General features: G+C 39.6%; 1 protein-coding gene across 4 annotated transcripts in view; it reads right to left on the reverse strand.

Annotated features, from left to right (window-relative positions):
• Positions 1-6,722: 6,722 nt before the first annotated feature.
• Positions 6,723-18,201, reverse strand: part of riox2 (ribosomal oxygenase 2) — a 31,000-nt gene continuing 19,521 nt past the window's right edge. For all 4 annotated transcript variants that reach the window (XM_059968221.1, XM_059968223.1, XM_059968222.1 and 1 more), the window contains exons 8-10: positions 12,041-12,129; positions 9,484-9,585; positions 6,723-7,016 (exon numbers count right to left, since the gene is read on the reverse strand). In XM_059968221.1, the coding sequence (XP_059824204.1) occupies positions 6,858-7,016; positions 9,484-9,585; positions 12,041-12,129 (350 nt within the window). In that variant the 3' untranslated portion in view covers positions 6,723-6,857. The remainder of the gene's footprint in view (positions 7,017-9,483; positions 9,586-12,040; positions 12,130-18,201) is intronic.

Below are 18,201 nucleotides of genomic sequence, written 5' to 3' on the forward strand. Positions count from 1 at the left end.
ATACTTTGCTTTAGTATTCACTACAGGAAAGGATCCTGGCAATTGACTTCCAGTGGACTGAAAAGCTTGAGAATGTAGATATTAAGAAAGAGGATGTGCTGGAGCTTTGGGAAAACATCAAGTTGGATAAGTCACCAGGATTGGACGGGGTGTACCCCAGGCTACTCTGGGAAGTGAGGAAGGAGATTGCTGAGCCTCTGGCAATGATCTTTGCATCAACAGTGAGGATGGGAGAGGTTCCAGGGGATTGGAGGGTTGCGGATGTTGTTCCCTAATTCAAGAAAGGGAGTAGAGATATCCCAGGAAATTATAGGCCAGTGAGTCTTACTTCAGTGGTTGGTAAGTTGATGGAGAAGATCCTGAGAGACAGGGTTTATGAACATTTGGAGAGGCACAATATGATTAGGAATAGTCAGCATGGCTTTGTCAAAGGCAGGTCATGTCTTATGAGCCTCATTGATTTTTTTGAGGATGTGACTAACCACATTGATAAAGGTAGATCCGTAGTGTATACGGATTTTAGCAAGGCACTTGATAAGGTACCCCATGCAAGGCTTATTGAGAAAGTAAGGAGGCATGGGAACATTGCTTTGTGGATCCAGAACTGGCTTGCCCACAGAAGGCAAAGAGTGGTTGTAGATGGGTCATATTCTGCATGGAGGTCAGTGACCAGTGGTGTGCCTCAGGGATATGTTCTGGGACCCCTTCTCTTTGTGATTTTTATAAATGACCTGGATGAGGAAATGGAGGGTTGGGTTAGTAAATTTGCTGATGTCACAAAGGTTGGGTGTGTTGTGGATTGTGTGGAGGGCTGTCAGAGATTACAACAGAACATTGATAGGATGCAAAACTGGGCTGAGAAGTGAGCCCAGATAAGTATGAGATGGTTCAGTTTGGTTGGTCAAATATGATAGCAGAATACAGTATCAATGCTAAGACTCTTGGCAGTATGGAGGATCAGAATGATTTTAGGGTCCGAGTCCATAGGACACTCAAAGCTGCTGCACAGGTTGACTCTGTGGTTAAGAAGGCATACAGTGCATTGGCCTTCATCAGTCGTGGGATTAAGTTTAAAAGCCAAGAGGTAATGTTGCAGCTATACAGGACCCTGGTCTGACCCCATTTGGAGGACTGTGCTCAGTTCTGGCTGCCTCACTATAGGAAAGACGTGGAAACCATAGAAAGGGTGCAGAAGAGATTTACAAGGATGTTGCCTGGATTGGGGAGCATGACTTGAGAGTAGGTTGAGTGAACTCGGCCTTTTCGCCTTGGAGCGCCGGAGGATGAGAGGTGACTTGACAGAGGTGTACAAGATAATGAGAGGCATTGACCGTGTGGATAGTTGGAGGCTTTTCCCTGGGGCTGAATTGGCTAGCATGAGAAGACATACTTTTAAGGTGCTTGGAAGTAGGTACAGAGGATATGTTATAGACAATAGACAATAGGTGCAGAAGTAGACCATTCAGCCCTTCGAGCCTGCACTGCCATTTTGAGATCATGGCTGATCATCTACTATCAATACCCGGCTCTGGCCTTGTCCCCATATCCCTTGATTCCCCTATCCATAAGATACCTATCTAGCTCCTTCTTGAAAGCATCCAGAGAATTGGCCTCCACTGCCTTCCGAGGCAGTGCATTCCAGACCCCCACAACTCCCTTGGAGAAGAAGTTTTTCCTTAACTCTGTCCTAAATGACTTACCCCTTATTCTCAAACCATGCCCTCTGGTACTGGACTCTCTCAGCATCTGGAACATATTTCCTGCCTCTATCTTGTCCAATCCCTTAATAATCTTATATGTTGCAATCAGATCCCCTCTCAATCTCCTTAATTCCGGCATGTACAAGCCCAGTCTCTCTAACCTCTCTGCATAAGACAGTCCTGACATCCAAGGAATTAACCTCGTGAATCTACGCTGCACTTCCTCCACAGCCAGGATGTCCTTCCTTAACCCTGGAGACCAAAACTGTACACAGTACGCCAGGTGTGGTCTCACCAGGGCCCTGTACAAATGCAAGAAGATTTCCTTGCTCTTGTGCTCAATTCCCTTTGTAATAAAGGCCAACATTCCATTAGCCTTCTTCACTGCCTGCTGCACTTGCTCATTCACCTTCAGTGACTGATGAACAAGGACTCCTAGATCTCTTTGTATTTCTCCCTTACCTAACTCTACACCGTTCAGATAATAATCTGCCTTCCTGTTCTTACTTCCAAAGTGGACAACCTCACACTTATTCACATTAAACGTCATCTGCCAAGTATCTGCCCACCCACCCAGCCTATCCAAGTCACCCTGAATTCTCCTAACATCCTCATCACATGTCACACTGCCACCCAGCTTAGTATCATCAGCAAACTTGTTAGGGGTAAGTTTTTTTTTATGCAGAGTGGTGAGTGCGTTGGAACGGAACGGTCTGGCGGTGGAGGCGGAAATGATGGGGTCTTTTAAGGGACTACTGGATGGCTACATGGAGCTTAGAAAATAGAGGGCTATGGGTAAAGCCTACGTAGTTTCTAAGGTAGGGACATGTTTGGTACAGCTTTGTGGGCCAAAGGGCCTGTATTGTGCTGTATGTTTTCTATATTTCCATTTCTGATAATATTTCTTTACGTAGTCCAAGAGCACGTTTGAAGGACTAATTAATATATTGATAAGTATCAATGACTATTTGCAATGTTGTTAAATACCATACTGAATTCTCATTTATGCTATTCTTGTTCCAATAGCCCACAGCGTACTTCAGAATTAAAAATAAGGCAACAAGGACATTTCTGACGGTTTGTGGAGACTCAGCAGACCCAAAGTGGTCTAAGTTATCTGTCTGTCCTTACAATGGTACAACTACACAGGTGTGGTCTTACTACAACGGACTTATTAAATCCAAGGTAGTATATTCTAAACTACTCCAGTTACACAAGCATTTTGATGTGTGATTAGAGATGGAGGAAGATGACCATTTTTATATTCCTATCAATGATAAGACTGAAGGAAACATTAATTCAAATAATCATATTGATTACTGAAAATATTTAAAACAGCTATTCAGCCAACAGCAAATTATAAAACAGAATAATTTAATAATTAAATCTGGTTTTAGTATTTAATACAGTAATATTTATGTTATTGTCCCTTGCTGGTAACCTGTTGTATTGAACTAAAACTCTAGGCTTCATGCAAAGTTCAATACCGAGAACACATTTGGCAAATCTAGCCAACAAACACCAGATATCCACATTTATGCAGTATTCCAATTTGCCAAATTTCTTAACTAATCTTTCACTTAACATTTTAAAGTTAGTACAATCTAAATTATCTACCTACAGGTTAACCATGCATGCATAGACATCATTGGTGGTCAAGCAAAAGCTGGAACAAAAGTACATCTTTGGACAGAACATGGGCGTAATCATCAGAAATGGAGAATCAACTGCAATGGAACCATCACTTCTTTTCTAGATTTCAATCTTCGACTTGATATTAAAGGTAACATGTTACATTATCCAAAGCACAAGCCTCAATATTCTGTCTCAAAAAGGGTTGACTTTCATTTTAGATAAATGTGAAAGTTTTTTGAATTTTCATAGTTCTGATGCAAGATCATAGACCTGCAACATCAATTTTTGTTTGGTTACCACAATTGCATTGTCTGCTAAGTATTCTTGATTTTCTGTCTTCATTTCTGATTTCCAGAACTGCACCTTTTTTCCCAGTTGGCTCATTGCCACACCTCTTCTAAGAATGCCCACCTTGAAGAAGCTATATTTATATCTTTATCAAGTTTTCTCTTTGTCCCTTTTACCTTAATCAATTTAATTAATTTCTATTTGCCATTCTTGGAAGTATACCTTTGCAAGAAGCATTTCCTTGGCCAAATTCTGAATATCGATTGTGATTAGCTGGGGCTAGCCACCAATTCCTGCAATAGCGCATGCCACATCATGCCATCCCAAAGTCACATTTATCCCTCCGCTTTGTTTCTTATCTATTAAACAACTCTCAATCTGTCCTAATATATACTCCAAAATTCCATGTGCTTCAACCTCCCATGTGTTATCTTGTCAGAAAAAATCCACACCAAATTCCCTTGTGACCCAGACACAATCCTAATCTCAGGTTCTACCTCTGGGGATCTTGCACATTCAGTCTGTGACAACACAGGTTTTTATAGAAAGCTCCTGTATCTACAGAACCTACCCACGATTTGCTGGTGGGCTAACTATCGTAAATTATTCATGGTAAAGATGAGTAGCAGGAAAATTAAGGATGGAGGGGAGTGGGGATTAATGGGCACAGAAGTGAGACTAGGTTATGGAAAATAAACTCGGGATGGCACGGTGATGCTGTTATAAGAGCTACTGCATCATAGACCCAGGTTCACCCTGACCTCTGGAATAGCTTGTTTGGAGTTTGCACATTCTCCCTGTGACCATAAGCACTTACACAATATTCTCACATCCCAGAGACGTCCAAGTACTCAGGTGAGCTTGACACTGTAATTTGTCCCTAGTATATGTGGGTGGTAGAATCTGAGCAGAGTTGATGAGAATGAGAGGAGAATAAAACAAAAAAAAACAAGGTTAGTATGACTGGAAGGGGCTGAAGGCCTGCATTTATAGGCTAATTCTGTAACAATAGAAATCTTACTTTTAATTGTGGCCATTTTGTAAGTTTAGCATCAGATAATTTTCACCTTGCAGAATATCAAGCACTGTCGTATGTATTTCCTGAGTTTGAAATAAAACTGCTTGAAAATACGACTCATTTAAAATAAAAAAAAACAAATGGGCAGAAGTATCTCTTCCAATCTTTGACTTGGTTTTGCAAGATCTAGGTTAAATTATCAGTATTCCTGGAAATATGCTAAGATACTCAAGGGGTTATAAAAGTTGGCTCCGATATTTAGGAAAATACAAAAATGCAAGCATATTATAAAAACTCTTACCCTATTAAAAGAGAAGCTCTGACTTAACCTAAATATTATTCATGGCAAACCAGTATACTTATAGTATTTATTAATGATATTTGTATTATTTTTCAGGTGGTAATTTCAATGACAAGGATGCAATCATTTTAAACCTGGCAGAACAACAACACACACAGTTCTGGGACATTGAAATGCTGAGATGAGGAAAACAACTTCTGAAAAGTAGAAACCTAAAACATTGTTTGGATTCAGCTCTCAAAATAAATCCCCAATGCATTTTGGGCAACTTAAATCCGTAAGGTTGAGGTTACTTCCAATCCAAATAATCACAACTGAGCAGCACAAGTATTTTGACAAACACACAGCGTTTGAGAGAAAACATACTCACCTGCTTATTCTTCACTTAAACTAGAACTGCTAATTGATGAACTAATGAATGAAAGCGTTTCAGACAATATCACCATTCTCCACAAAGCAACTCAGTGTTAAGGGCAAAGGACACAGATGTTTGCTTGAGCCTAGTATGATTTTCAAACTTATTATGCTGAAATCTAATAGTAGATTGTAACAGAAGCCTACGTAATCCAACTAGAATTTACAAGGCCTTGAAATGAAACAACCACAATTGAAAAAAGCTTCACTGCATCAGTATAAAAAACCCTACTGCATTGATAAAACACCATGTAGTTTGATATTTAACCTTTTATATTAATTTTTTTAATGCAACTACAACTTCAAACTATAAAGCTTATCCTGGATTACTGTTAATTTGTATTAATTCTTAAATTATTGCTAATAGCTGAAGGTTGTATTTGTACATGTACAATACTGTTTAAGAAAAATGTGATCAATATGTAGATAAATATTTCAATGCGAATTAACTTTTGAGGAAATTTGCCTGCAGTTTCCTTGTAATTATAGAATAAATGAGATGATAGAAGAATGGGATTTCAGCTGTTTCATTACTTCAATTCAAATCTGCCTCAAATATATATGTGGGTCCCAGAAAAAAAAACTACACAAAGATGACTCATTGACAATGTAATTCAGTGTTAAATTTTAGCTCAAGCAGATCTCTTGGACCACTGGATTTAAATATTTTCTTTACTAAACAAACTGTAACAGTCTCATTTTCTCAGAATTAACTGGTCACTATATTGTCTCCATTTTAAACTATCTACCGGTATTGACATTGCATAAATAGAACGGGCATGAAAAATACCCAACCAGTCCATTCTGCAGCCACAGCCATGCTACCAGTTTCCCTGTCCAAGCCTCCCTCTTCACCCTACTATGTCTTTGCTTGGCCTTGAAACACAAGCACCTCCCCCACCACCAAATTAATCCTCAGCAGCTAACTGACCACCACATCTTCTAATGACCCTACTGATCATGCAGGTCCCAGTGCTCCTCCATTCCCCAAAATCACACACAATACCTCCAGCTTCTATCCTCTACTACATCTAAAACAGTAGAGCCTTTCATCTGCAAATCTTAATCAATAATATAAATTCTACAGCACTGTACATTGAACAAAACATCCACTGATTTGCTTTATACCACTCTATTAATCAATCTAAACATCTGACATTCAAGTTTTACACCAGTTAAACTATACGATTGGGGTCGATATAAAGTAATAGTAAAGCACACACAAAGGGTACAATAAGAAGCAGAATGATTTCTTCAGTTCAGTTCTGTATAGGGGAGGGGAAGGAAAAAAAACTGGAATTGTTCAGTTTTATTATATCTTGAAATATGTTTTTAAAACAATAATGAAAATTCACATTAGTTGATTGTATATTAATATTAATTTATTTCCTCCACATGGCATAAAATCTTGGTATTTGTGCTGTAACATTCCATAAAATAAATATCATTTCTATGTTTATAATGACACAGTTAAAGAGCACTAAAGCTACAGTGAGCCAATTCACTGCACCTCAATTAAATTTTCTGTCCACAAACACAATGCAAGATTTTCTTTTGCTTCTTTAGAGTCTACTTTAAGGTCTCGCACAAAAACGGCATCATGAGACCAAAGCTGTTTCAGTGCCTCCAAGTGAGAACAAGGAAATTTCAAGCCATGGGCCTGCATGGAAGAAAAACAATAAATAAATGAAATGACTTTTGATACAAATAATGGCATTATTGGTACAAAACCAAAAATAGATGTAAATGATAAAATGGAACATAACTCCAAATAATGACAACCATATGACACTGTAAGATTGAATGCTTATTGTCCATGATATTCAGAGATTGTACTATGTCTCTAACCTCCTTCATAAAATGGCAGGCAAAACACAGGGTAAATGCACCAACTGTAAGAATGAAGAACATTTCATCTCATGAGTCTGGGACTGCAGAGCTTAAGTTATGATGAGAGATGAGGTAAGCTGGGGCTTTCTTAACTGAAGTGTAGGAGACTGAGGAGTGCCTTTACAAAGATATACAAATCGTGAAGAGTGTAGATGAGATGGATGGACACAATGTTTTTCCAGGGGTAGGAATCTTAAGCATGAGGGCACAGATTAGAGAGAAGGCAAAGATTTAAGGGGATATGTAGGTGGTGACTACTTGGAACAGGTTGTCAGAAGAAGTGACAAAGGCAAGGTACAATTGCATTGTGTAAAGACATTTGTACAGGTGTTTGGATAGGAAAGGCTGCCTTATGCAGACATGGAACTAGTTCAGGGAGACAACTTGCTAGGCATGGATGAGTTGGGCCAAAGTTTTGCTGAAACAAAACTTACAAACTGATTGCTTTTTGTTAAATAAGAATACTGCATTAAAAGCTCAAGTTCACATGCAATCACATGAAGAAATTAATACTATATCCTTCATCAATGCAGGATGACACCAAAAAGAACCTCTTGATCTTTTCAAACAGATTCAAAACTTGCCATCATTTTAATATGAAAGTGACATTAAACCTTAACAATTTGGCCCTCATTACAAATACAAATTCTGTTCAAATCTTTTCCAGAACAAAAGTGCTACCATTAATGACCTAGTAATTAGCTATACTTAGTTAACAGCTGAACAGTATATTAACATTTAATGTTACATCAATAATACGAATTAAGTTTGCTATTAAATTTCTAACAAATCGGTTTCTAAAGTTCTACAAGGCCAATTTTAACAATCCAGTTATATAAGCAGATCAGTTAATGGTTAAAATATTAGCAAGATATGCTTAAAGAAAAGCAATGTGATAATAAACAAAAAGCAATGATACTTCAGAAAATGAAAAAGAATAAATAGAAACACATACACATGGGGCAAGAAACAATACAAAACTAAAGGACAAAGCATAAAGGAATACCAAAAATAGCTCATGTCCTTGTAAATGGGAGAAATACAAAGCAGTTAATCACCAAAAAAAAAATGGGAGGCTAATAAGAACTTTGCAAACAAAATAGCAAAATCATTTCAAACAATTTTTTACAATTACAAAACAGATGTAGCCATCTTAGCACCTGACAATGGTAATATTATAAAAGAGGAAATGATAAATATACTTAACTTTAAAAAAAACAACATGCTAGATATCTATTAAAACAATCTTAAATTTTGTGCATGGCAGCAATTTAAATTAGAGAACTCTTTGGTTGTCTGCCCTCAAAGCCCATTCATACTTGACGTGGATATCTGGATGCAATTTTCCACTAGTAATCAAGTTTTCAGCTGACTAGCAAAAGCCTAGTGCACACAGGGAGTTTACAATTGTACCCAGCAGGCCCAACCCCTAAATTGTTTGAGAGACAGTTAACTCCCACCGACATGCACAACCATTTAAAAACAATCTAACATTAAAATACCAATTCAAAAATCGAAAACAAAATTTAAAAAAAGAAAATATTCATTTCAATCTTCAATCAACAATTAAATGACAAAGAAATTACTCTTCCTGCAAAAGAAATTATTAGGCCATTTACTTTAGCAGGTAAATCTCCCAGTACAGTACAGGCCATTATTAAACCACATCAGGATCACAGTGTTTAATTCTGGATAGAAAACCTTGAAAAAAAAGACTCTTAGGAGGTAGATACAGTGTAGATTTGCCAGAGTGGTACATGTATTTCAAAGATTAAATTTCAATGTGGTATTTTACAAACTGGGTTTTGTTCTAAGGAAATTTAGGATATTTAGGATCATATGATTAAAATTTTAAAGTTATCAAGGAAACGGATAGCTGCGAGAGAGCGATTCAATGTCAGATTTAAAGACTAGGGTTGAAAACCAAGAAATTAGAGCCCAACCTTTCAAATGTTAAGCAATGATTCTAAACAAAAAAGGGGATAGAAATTTGGAATAAGCAAATCCTGATGTTAGTCTATGGTGATTGAGAGATTTAAATTAATTAAAAGGAATTAAAATAGGCTTAAAAGGATATAGAGCAAAGGCAGATTGAGTTTAGCCACATCAGCACTGGTATCACTGCATGGCCAAATAGAATGAAGAGGCTGAACAGCTTCTGTTTGCAGCTTACCTTCATATCATGACTCACTTTCTAAACCTGAGTCCCCTAAAGAAAATCTTATAAAACTTCTCACCTGAAAACATTCTTCTTCTTTGTTTTCAGCCCCCATCATGTGGCTTTCTCGGCTATTTTTTAGAGAATGATAAATGTACACCATCATTTCTCGAGATTCATCCTGTAGTAACAAGAATTACATAAAATACAATTATCTGACCAGACTTGTTTAATTTTACCCTTTATATCTGGAGTAATCCTTATTCCACGATCCTTTCTTTTCTCCTAACCCTTCCTTACACTTTTTTCTTGTCATCCAAGTTGTTTGAATGTGATAAAATGATCTTTACTTCCATTACTAACATCAGTATTACAACCTAAAGCCCTTTATGCAAAATTTTCTCCTACATGTTTCCATAAGCAACTTACCATTAATCTAATATCTAAGTTTTTAGACATGTCAAGCGCTGAAAACACACTTTAACTAATTTGCCTTATCTCTTTTTAAACACTTCTATCAAATCACTATTTAGTAATCTCTCATTATGAAAACAATCCCAAATTGTGGTTTAAACAAAGGTTAAGTAGTTTCTCTATTACACATCAATTTCTGTATGTTTTGTTACCTAAATCCTAATGTTACATCACCATTCTGGCCTTATACAGTTTGTGTGCTGTTTTTAATGTCTATAACAGCAATTTTACTAATCAATCTGTTCTTTCATAAGAACATAAGAAATAGGAGCAGGATAGGCCATCTGCCCCATTGAGCCTGCTCTGCCATTCAATAAGATCATGGCTGATCTGGCCAGGGACTCAGTTCCACCTACCTGCTTTGTCCCCATAACCCCTAATTCCCCTACTATGCAAAAATCTATCCAATCTTGTCTTAGAAATATGTACTGAAGCAGCCTCCACTGATTCATTGGGCAGAGAATTCCACAGATTCACCACTCCCTGGGAAAAGCAGTTCCTTCTCATCTCCATCCTAAATCTACTCTCCCGAATCTTGAGGCTATGTACCCTAGTTCTAGTATCACCTACCAGTGGGAACAACTTTCCTGCCTCTATCTTATCTATCCCTTTCATAATTTTATGTGTTTCTAAAACAGCTTCTCTCATTCTTCTGAATTTCAGCAAGTACGGTCCCAGATGACTCAATCTCTCTTCATTGTCTAACTCTGTCATCTCTGGAATCAACCTGGTGAACCTCCTCTGTACCTCCTCCAAAAACAGTATATCCTTCAAGTAAGGAGACCAAAACTGCACACAGTACTCCAGGTGCGACCTCACCAGTACCCTGTACAGTTGTAGCATAACCTCCCTGCTCTTAAATTCAATCCCTTTAGCAATGAAGGCCAACAACCCATTTGCCTTCTTGATAGCCTGCTGCACCTGCAAACCAACCTTCTGTGACTCATGCACCAGCACACCCAAGTCCCTCTGCACAGCAGCATGCTGCAATTTTTTAACCATTTAAATAATAATCTGCTCTTCCATGTTTTCTCCCAAAGTGGGTGACCTAGCATTTACCAACACTGTACTCCATCTGCTAGACCCTTGCCCACTCACTTAACCTATCTATATCTCTCTGCAGCCTCTCCGTATTTTATGCACAATTTGGACCATCAAATATTAATTATTTCCAGTTGACACTTTTTTTTGTACATCACGCACAAAATGCTAGAGAAACTCAGCAGGTCAGGCAGCATCTATGCAGGGAAGTAACCATCTGCATTTCAGACCAAGACCCTTCATCAGAGCTGGAAAGGCCATAACCATGACCTGCACATCACCTCCTTTTGGTTTCCCCACCACACCCTTTCCTTTATTCATAATCCACTGTCCACTCCTGTCAGATTTCCTTTTTTTCGACCCTTTACCTCTTGCACCTATCAGCTTCCAGCTTCTTACATCAGTCTCTCTCTCTCCCACGAACCCTCCTTCCACCTCATCTGGTCTCACCTATCACCAGCAAGCTTGTATTTCATCCACTTTCATATTCTGGCTTCTGCCCCTTTCCTTTCCAGTCCTATCTGGGAAAAAGATCCACTCCAACTTTATTTAAGCTCAGCATACTCAACTCATTTCATCTCAAATGCCTATCCACTTTTTGACACCAATTACAAGCTGTTCAGGCACAAAGCAAGGCAATAAAAACTATTTAAATCCTATATATATTGTGATTTTCCACTGACAGTGACCATTCATAGAATTTTTCACGCTTCTTAATAATTTAGTTCTCTAAGTTATTGTTGCCTTTCCAATTACTTTGTATTTGCTATACTTGCTACTCTCTTTTATCATCTCTGGCTTTTGCCCATTTACTTGTTAAACATGTTTTTGGATTACTTTAGTGCACAACTTTGTAAATTTTCTAATAGTCATTCGTCATATTAGTTACAAGCAATATATTTCCTAGAAAATAATTCACTGCTTCTAATAAAATTAATTTCAAAAGATAAAATATTAGTCAAACTAATTTCACTGGGTTCTGGGTAAGTTAACACTGACAATTCTGCTTCTGTGTACTGGAATTCACAAGTAGTGATCTTGAATGGCATGTTTGTATTTGTCCTTAAACCAACAAATGAGACAGATACACAATTACAATTTTTGTTAATGTCTATACTAACCATTCTTTCTTGATCATGTTCAAGCAAAATCATGGTATGGTCTTTAAACCTTAATCTGATTTGATCATTAAGTTTGGGCAGTTTTCCGACTGGAGGAGGAAAAAAAACACAAATAACTGAACAAAAATATCCAACTAGCAGAGATATGGCACCATCAAAACAAAATCACACATAAAGATAATAGCACATTGAAATATTTTTATATTGCTTTGTTTTGCTACAAGAATGTAAATATTCCTTATAATTTTTTTTTAATGTACATGATTGTATAAAGCAAGAAAATGCAAGACAGAATTCGATCCACTGTAAACAGCTCAAAGCAATTCAAATGTAGGAAAGTTCTGGATCAAAACTGTGGTTAGGGGTTAATACTTCATCTGATAGCTATAGGTGAAGTTGTTTTTCCTCTGGACTACAATTAAAGGACAGCCACTTACTCAATTTATTGAAGTCCTCACTGACAAAGAACAGTAGAGCAAAGGAACAGGCCATTCAGCCAACTAGAATGCCAACATAAGTGATTCCATATACATGTACATTCCATATCCCTCTATTCCATGCCTGTTCACGTGTCTGTCTAAATGCCTCTTAAACAGTGTTACTGTAGCTGCTTCTACCACCTCCCCGTTCGTATTCTGTGACTTCCAGACACCTACTACTCTTCGTGTAAAGAAAATTGCCTCACATATCCCCTTTTAACTTTCACTCTCTCATATCAAATCCATTTGACATTTACACCCAGCAAAAAAAAAAAGCAGATCTGGGTATCTACCCTATCTATTTTTGTCTTGATTTTATATACTTCTATCAAGTCACCCATCAGTCTTTGACACTTCAGAGAAAACAATTCAAGTCGCTTCTCCCTACAGCAACATTCTGGTGAACCACTTCTGCATTCTTTCCAAAGAATCAGAATCAGAATTTAATCGCCAAGTACCTGTACACATACAAGGAATTTACTTCCAGCAGATGTTGTCTGTCTGCTCATAACAATAATAATGATAAATATAAATGAAAATATAGATTATACATACAGGTAGTGCAATCTAAGTAATAGTTAGCCGACAGCTAACTGGCAGTTAACTGTTCAGCAAAGTGACCGCAGTAGGGAAAAAACTTCTCCAGTGCCTATTAGTCTTAGTCTGGAGGGATCTGAAGCGCCTACCAGACGGAAGCAGTTCAAACAGTCCGTGCGCAGGATGGAAGGAGTCCTTTATGATGTTCCCCGCCCTCTTCTTCAACCTGGAAGAGTACAGGTCCACAATAGAGGGCAGGGAGGCTCCAATGATGCGCTCCGCAGTCCTCACTGTGCGCTGTAGTCTGGTTCTATCCTGCTTGGTGGCGGCTCCAAACCACACAGTGATGGAGGTGCACAGGACAGACTCAATGACTGCAGTGTAGAACTGCAGCAGCAATTCCTGAGGCAGACCATATTTCCTCAAGAGCCGCAGGAAGTACATCCGCTGCTTCCACATCCTTCCCAGAGCATGGCCTAGCCAAAGTTTAATACAAGCTGAAATAAGATTTGCCAGCTTTTCATACTCAATGCCCCGACTACAAAGGTTCAATTCTGATCACCTCATTATAGGAAGGATGTGGAAGCTATGGAGAGGGTGCAGAGGAGATTTATCAGGATGTTGCCTGGTTTGGAGAACAAGCCATATGAAGCAAGGTTAGCACAGCTGGGACTTTTCTCCTTGGAGCGTAGAAGAATGAGAGGGAACTTGATAGAGGTCTACAAGATTATGAGAGGCACTGATAGGGTGGATAGTCAGTACCTGTTTCCCAGGGCACCAATAGCAAACATCAGAGGTCACATGTACAAAATTAAGGAAGGGAAGTTTAGGGGAGACATCGGGGTAAGTTTTTTTTACACAGAGGGTTGTGAGTGCCTGGAATGACTTGCCAGGGATGGTGGTGGAGGCTAAAACATTAGGGGTATTTAAGAGCCTCTTGGACAGGCACATGGATGAAAGAAAAATAGAGGGTTATGGGGTAGTCTGAGTTTAGTACTTTTTTTAAAGGATTATATGGGTCAGCACAACATGGAGGGCTGAAGGGCCTGTACTGTGCTGTAATGTTCTACACAAGTACACTGTACTCTATCCACTTGTGTTGCACCCTAAGATTGTTCTGTTCATCTAGGAGTTCTGCCACTTACTGTAAACTTTCCTCTTACATTTTCCCTCCAAAAATGCATCACTTTATCCAAATTAAACTCAATCTGCCATATCTCTGACCAAATTTCCAACTGCTCTCTACCCTGATGTATCCCCACTATACACAAACCTACCAGTTTTTGTACTGTCTGAAAACTTACCAATCAGGCCTCCTATATTTTCATATATATTACAAACAGAACTTTGCAGACTTCACCCCTCCCCCAATACCCTCAGTCTTCTGTGACCAAGCCAGATTTCTGTCCAATTTACTAACTCCCAATGTGACTTAATCTTCTGGCCAGCCTAACAAGAGTGACTTGGTTAAACCCTTTACTAAAGTCCATGTAGACAATATTCCCTGCCTTACCCTCAGTCATTTTAGTTTTTCCCTAAAAATTCCAAGCTTAATTCCAGAATTTCATACTTATTTTTTGTTTTAAGTGTTCAGTAGCATTAGTTGCAAATTTACTTTTACTAACCTCAAACTTATCCAACTTTTCTGATCTAACTCAAAATTATTTTCTGTATTTACCTTTCTTATGTTGCTGACTTTCTCATACTTTCTAATAACATCCTTCAAGGCTTAAACAGACCAACGCATGAAAATTCAATCACCTACTTACTGTAAGTGCTACTGATTTTATAACTTATGGCACACAAAAATCAAACCTCAACCAAGAAGCTTCCACATACACGAACAGGCAGTATGCACACAGATGGGAAACTAATAATGCAAGTAAAATTCCTTGTGGGCCCGGGATGATAGATGCTAACAGCAGGAATGTGTCTCATCTCTACATCACTGAAGGAATTGCACCAACTGCAGGTGTACTGGTGATGCAATTGGAGCAGATCAAATTTCATTACAAGCCGCTGATAATCTGGGTGGGTCACAAGGAACAGGTTTCCCTCTGCTTAAAAAAACAAATCATACTGCAGGAGTGGTTATCCTGCATTCCAACAAGTCCAGAACAAATAGATGGCTCCACAGAAAACAGGAGTTACCAGAGAAGCTTAGAGAAGGGAAAGGAATACTTGAATATTTTGGGCCTTTCAAAGGTTCTGTCCTTAGCTCCATCCGTCTAAGGAGAAATGCATCTAATGGCTTTGGCTTTTTGGATTCCAGATCTAACCAGCTCCCCTCTACCACCAATCTCCTCGGTCTAGCGGAATTAGTCCTTACTCTCAATAATTTCTCCTTTGGCTCTTCCCACTTCCTCCAAAACAAAGCTGTAGCCATGGGCACCCGTATGGGTCCAAGTTATGCCTGCCTTTTTGTTGGCTTTGTGGAACAGTCCATGTTCCAAGTCTATACAGGTATCCGTCCCCCTCATTTCCTTCGCTACATCGACGACTGCATTGGCGCTGCCTCCTGCACGCATGCTGAGCTCATTGACTTCATTAACTTTGCCTCCAACTTTCACCCTGCCCTCAAATTTACCTGGTTCATTTCCGACTACTCCCTTCCCTTTCTTGATCCTTCTGTCTCCATCTCTGGAGACAGCTTATCTACTGATATCTACAATAAGCCTACTGACTATAACAGCTACCTACTATTCCTCTTCCCACCCTGTCTTTTGCAAAAATGTCATCCCCTTTTCGCAATTCCTCCGTCTCTGCTGCATCTGCTCTCAGGATGAGGCTTTTCATTCCAGGACAAAGGAGATGTCTTCCTTTTTTAAACAAAGGGGCTTCCCTTCCTCCACCATCAACTCTGCTCTCAAACACATCTCTCCCATTTCACGCACATCTGCTCTCACCCAATCCTCCCCACCACCACACTCGGGATAGGGTTCCCCTTTGTCCTCACCTACCACCCCACCGGCCTCCGGGTCCAACATATAATTCTCCATAACTTCTGCCACATCCGACGGGATCCCACTACCAAGCACATCTTTCCCTCCCCCCCTTTCTGCTTTCCACAGGGATCGCTCCCTATGCAACTCCCTTGTCCATTCGTCCCCCCATCCCTTCCCACCGACCTCCCTCCTGGCACTTATCCTTGTAAGCAGAACAAGTGCTACACCTGCCCTTACACTTCCTCCCTCACCACCATTCAGGGCCCCAGACTGTCCTTCCAGGTGAGACAACACTTCACCTATGAGTCGACTGGTGTGGTATACTGCATTCGGTGCTCCCAGTGCAGCCTTTTATATATTGGTGAGACCCAACGCAGACTGGGAGACCGTTTCACTGAACACCTACGCTCTGTCCGCCAGAGAAAGCTCCCAGTGGCCACACATTTTAATTCCACGTCCCATTCCCGTTCTGATATGTCTATCCATCACCTCCTCTACTGTCAAGATGAAGCCACACTCAGGTTGGAAGAACAACACCTTATACTGTCTGGGTAGCCTCCAACCCGATGGCATGAACACTGATTTCTCTAACTTCTGTTAATGCCCCTCCTCCCCTTCTTACCCCATCCCTTATTTATTTATTCCCCCCCTTTTTTTTCTCTTTCTGCCCATCACTCCTTGCCTGTTCTCCATCTCCCTCTCCCTCTGGTGCGCCCCTCCCCCTTTCTTTCTCCTTAGGCCTCCCATCCCATGATCCTTTCCCTTCTCCAGCTCTGTATCCCTTTTGCCAATCACCTTTCCAGCTCTTAGCTTCACCCCACCCCCTCCTGTCTTCTCCTATCATTTCGGATTTCCCCCTCCCTCTACTACTTTCAATTGTCTTACTATCTTTTCTTTCAGTTAGTCCTGACGAAGGGTCTCAGCCCAAAACGTTGACTGTACTTCTCCCTATAGATGCTGTCTGGCCTGCTGCGTTCCACCAGCATTTTGTGTGTGTTGCTTGAATTTTTCAGCATCTACAGATTTCCTCATGTTTGCATCTAATGGTTAAAGTTTGTTAACTAGGGTTGACAAAATACCACTTTCAGTGGGGTAAGTCATGAACTCATGTCTCCACTGTTTTGCTGATCAGGTACAAATCACTGTCCATAAGACCGTAAGATATAGGAGCAGAATTAGGCCATTTGGCCCATTGAGTCTGCCTCCACCATTTTATCATAGCAGATCCAATTTTCCTCTCAGACCCAATTTCCCCATATCCCTTCATGCTCTGACTAATCAAGAATCTATCAATCTCCGCCTTAAATATACATGCAAGCTTGGCCTCCACAACTGCCTATGGCAAAAGAATTCCACAGATTCACCACTTTAGCAAAAGAAATTCCTCCTCAACTCCATTTTAAAAGGACAACCCTCTATTCTGAAGCTGGTCTCAGACTCTCCCACCATAGGAATCACCCCCTCCACATCCATTCTATCAAGGCCTTTCACCATTCGATAGGTTTCAATTAGATCACCCCTCATTCTTCTGACTTTAAGTGAATACAGGCCCAGAGCCATCAAATGCTCTTCATATGACAAGCCATTCAATCCTGGAATCATTTTTGTGAACCTCCTTTGAATCCTCTCCAGTTTTAGCACATCCTTTCTAAGATAAGAAGACTAAAACTGCTCACAATACTCTAAGTGAGCCCTCACCAGTATATAAAGTCTCAACATAACATCCTTGCTTTTCTAAACTACTCCTCTTGAATATTAACATTGCATTTGCCTTCCTCACTACAGACTCAACTTGCAAATTAACTTTCAAGGAATCCTGCACAAGGACTCCCAAGTCCCTTTGCACCTCAGTTTTTTGTATTTTCTCTCCACTTAGAAGTCAACCCTTTCATTTCTTCTACCTAAGTGCATGACCATACACTTCCTGACACTGTATGCCATCTGCCACTTCTTTGCTATTCTCCTAATCAGTCTAAGTCCTTCTGTAGCCTCTCTACTTCCTCAAAACTACCTGCCCCTCCACCTAACTTCATATCATCTGCAAATTTTGCAACAGAGCCATCAATTCCATCATCCAAATCACCAACCTCATCCTTAATAATCGACTACAACATCTTCACAACCACTGAGGTTAGACTAATCAACCCATAATTTCCTTTTTTTTCTGCTTCACTCCCAAGTGGAATGACATTAGCAAGTT

Source organism: Hypanus sabinus, chromosome 4, assembly GCF_030144855.1.
Source record: "Hypanus sabinus isolate sHypSab1 chromosome 4, sHypSab1.hap1, whole genome shotgun sequence".
Lineage (NCBI taxonomy): Eukaryota > Metazoa > Chordata > Chondrichthyes > Myliobatiformes > Dasyatidae > Hypanus > Hypanus sabinus.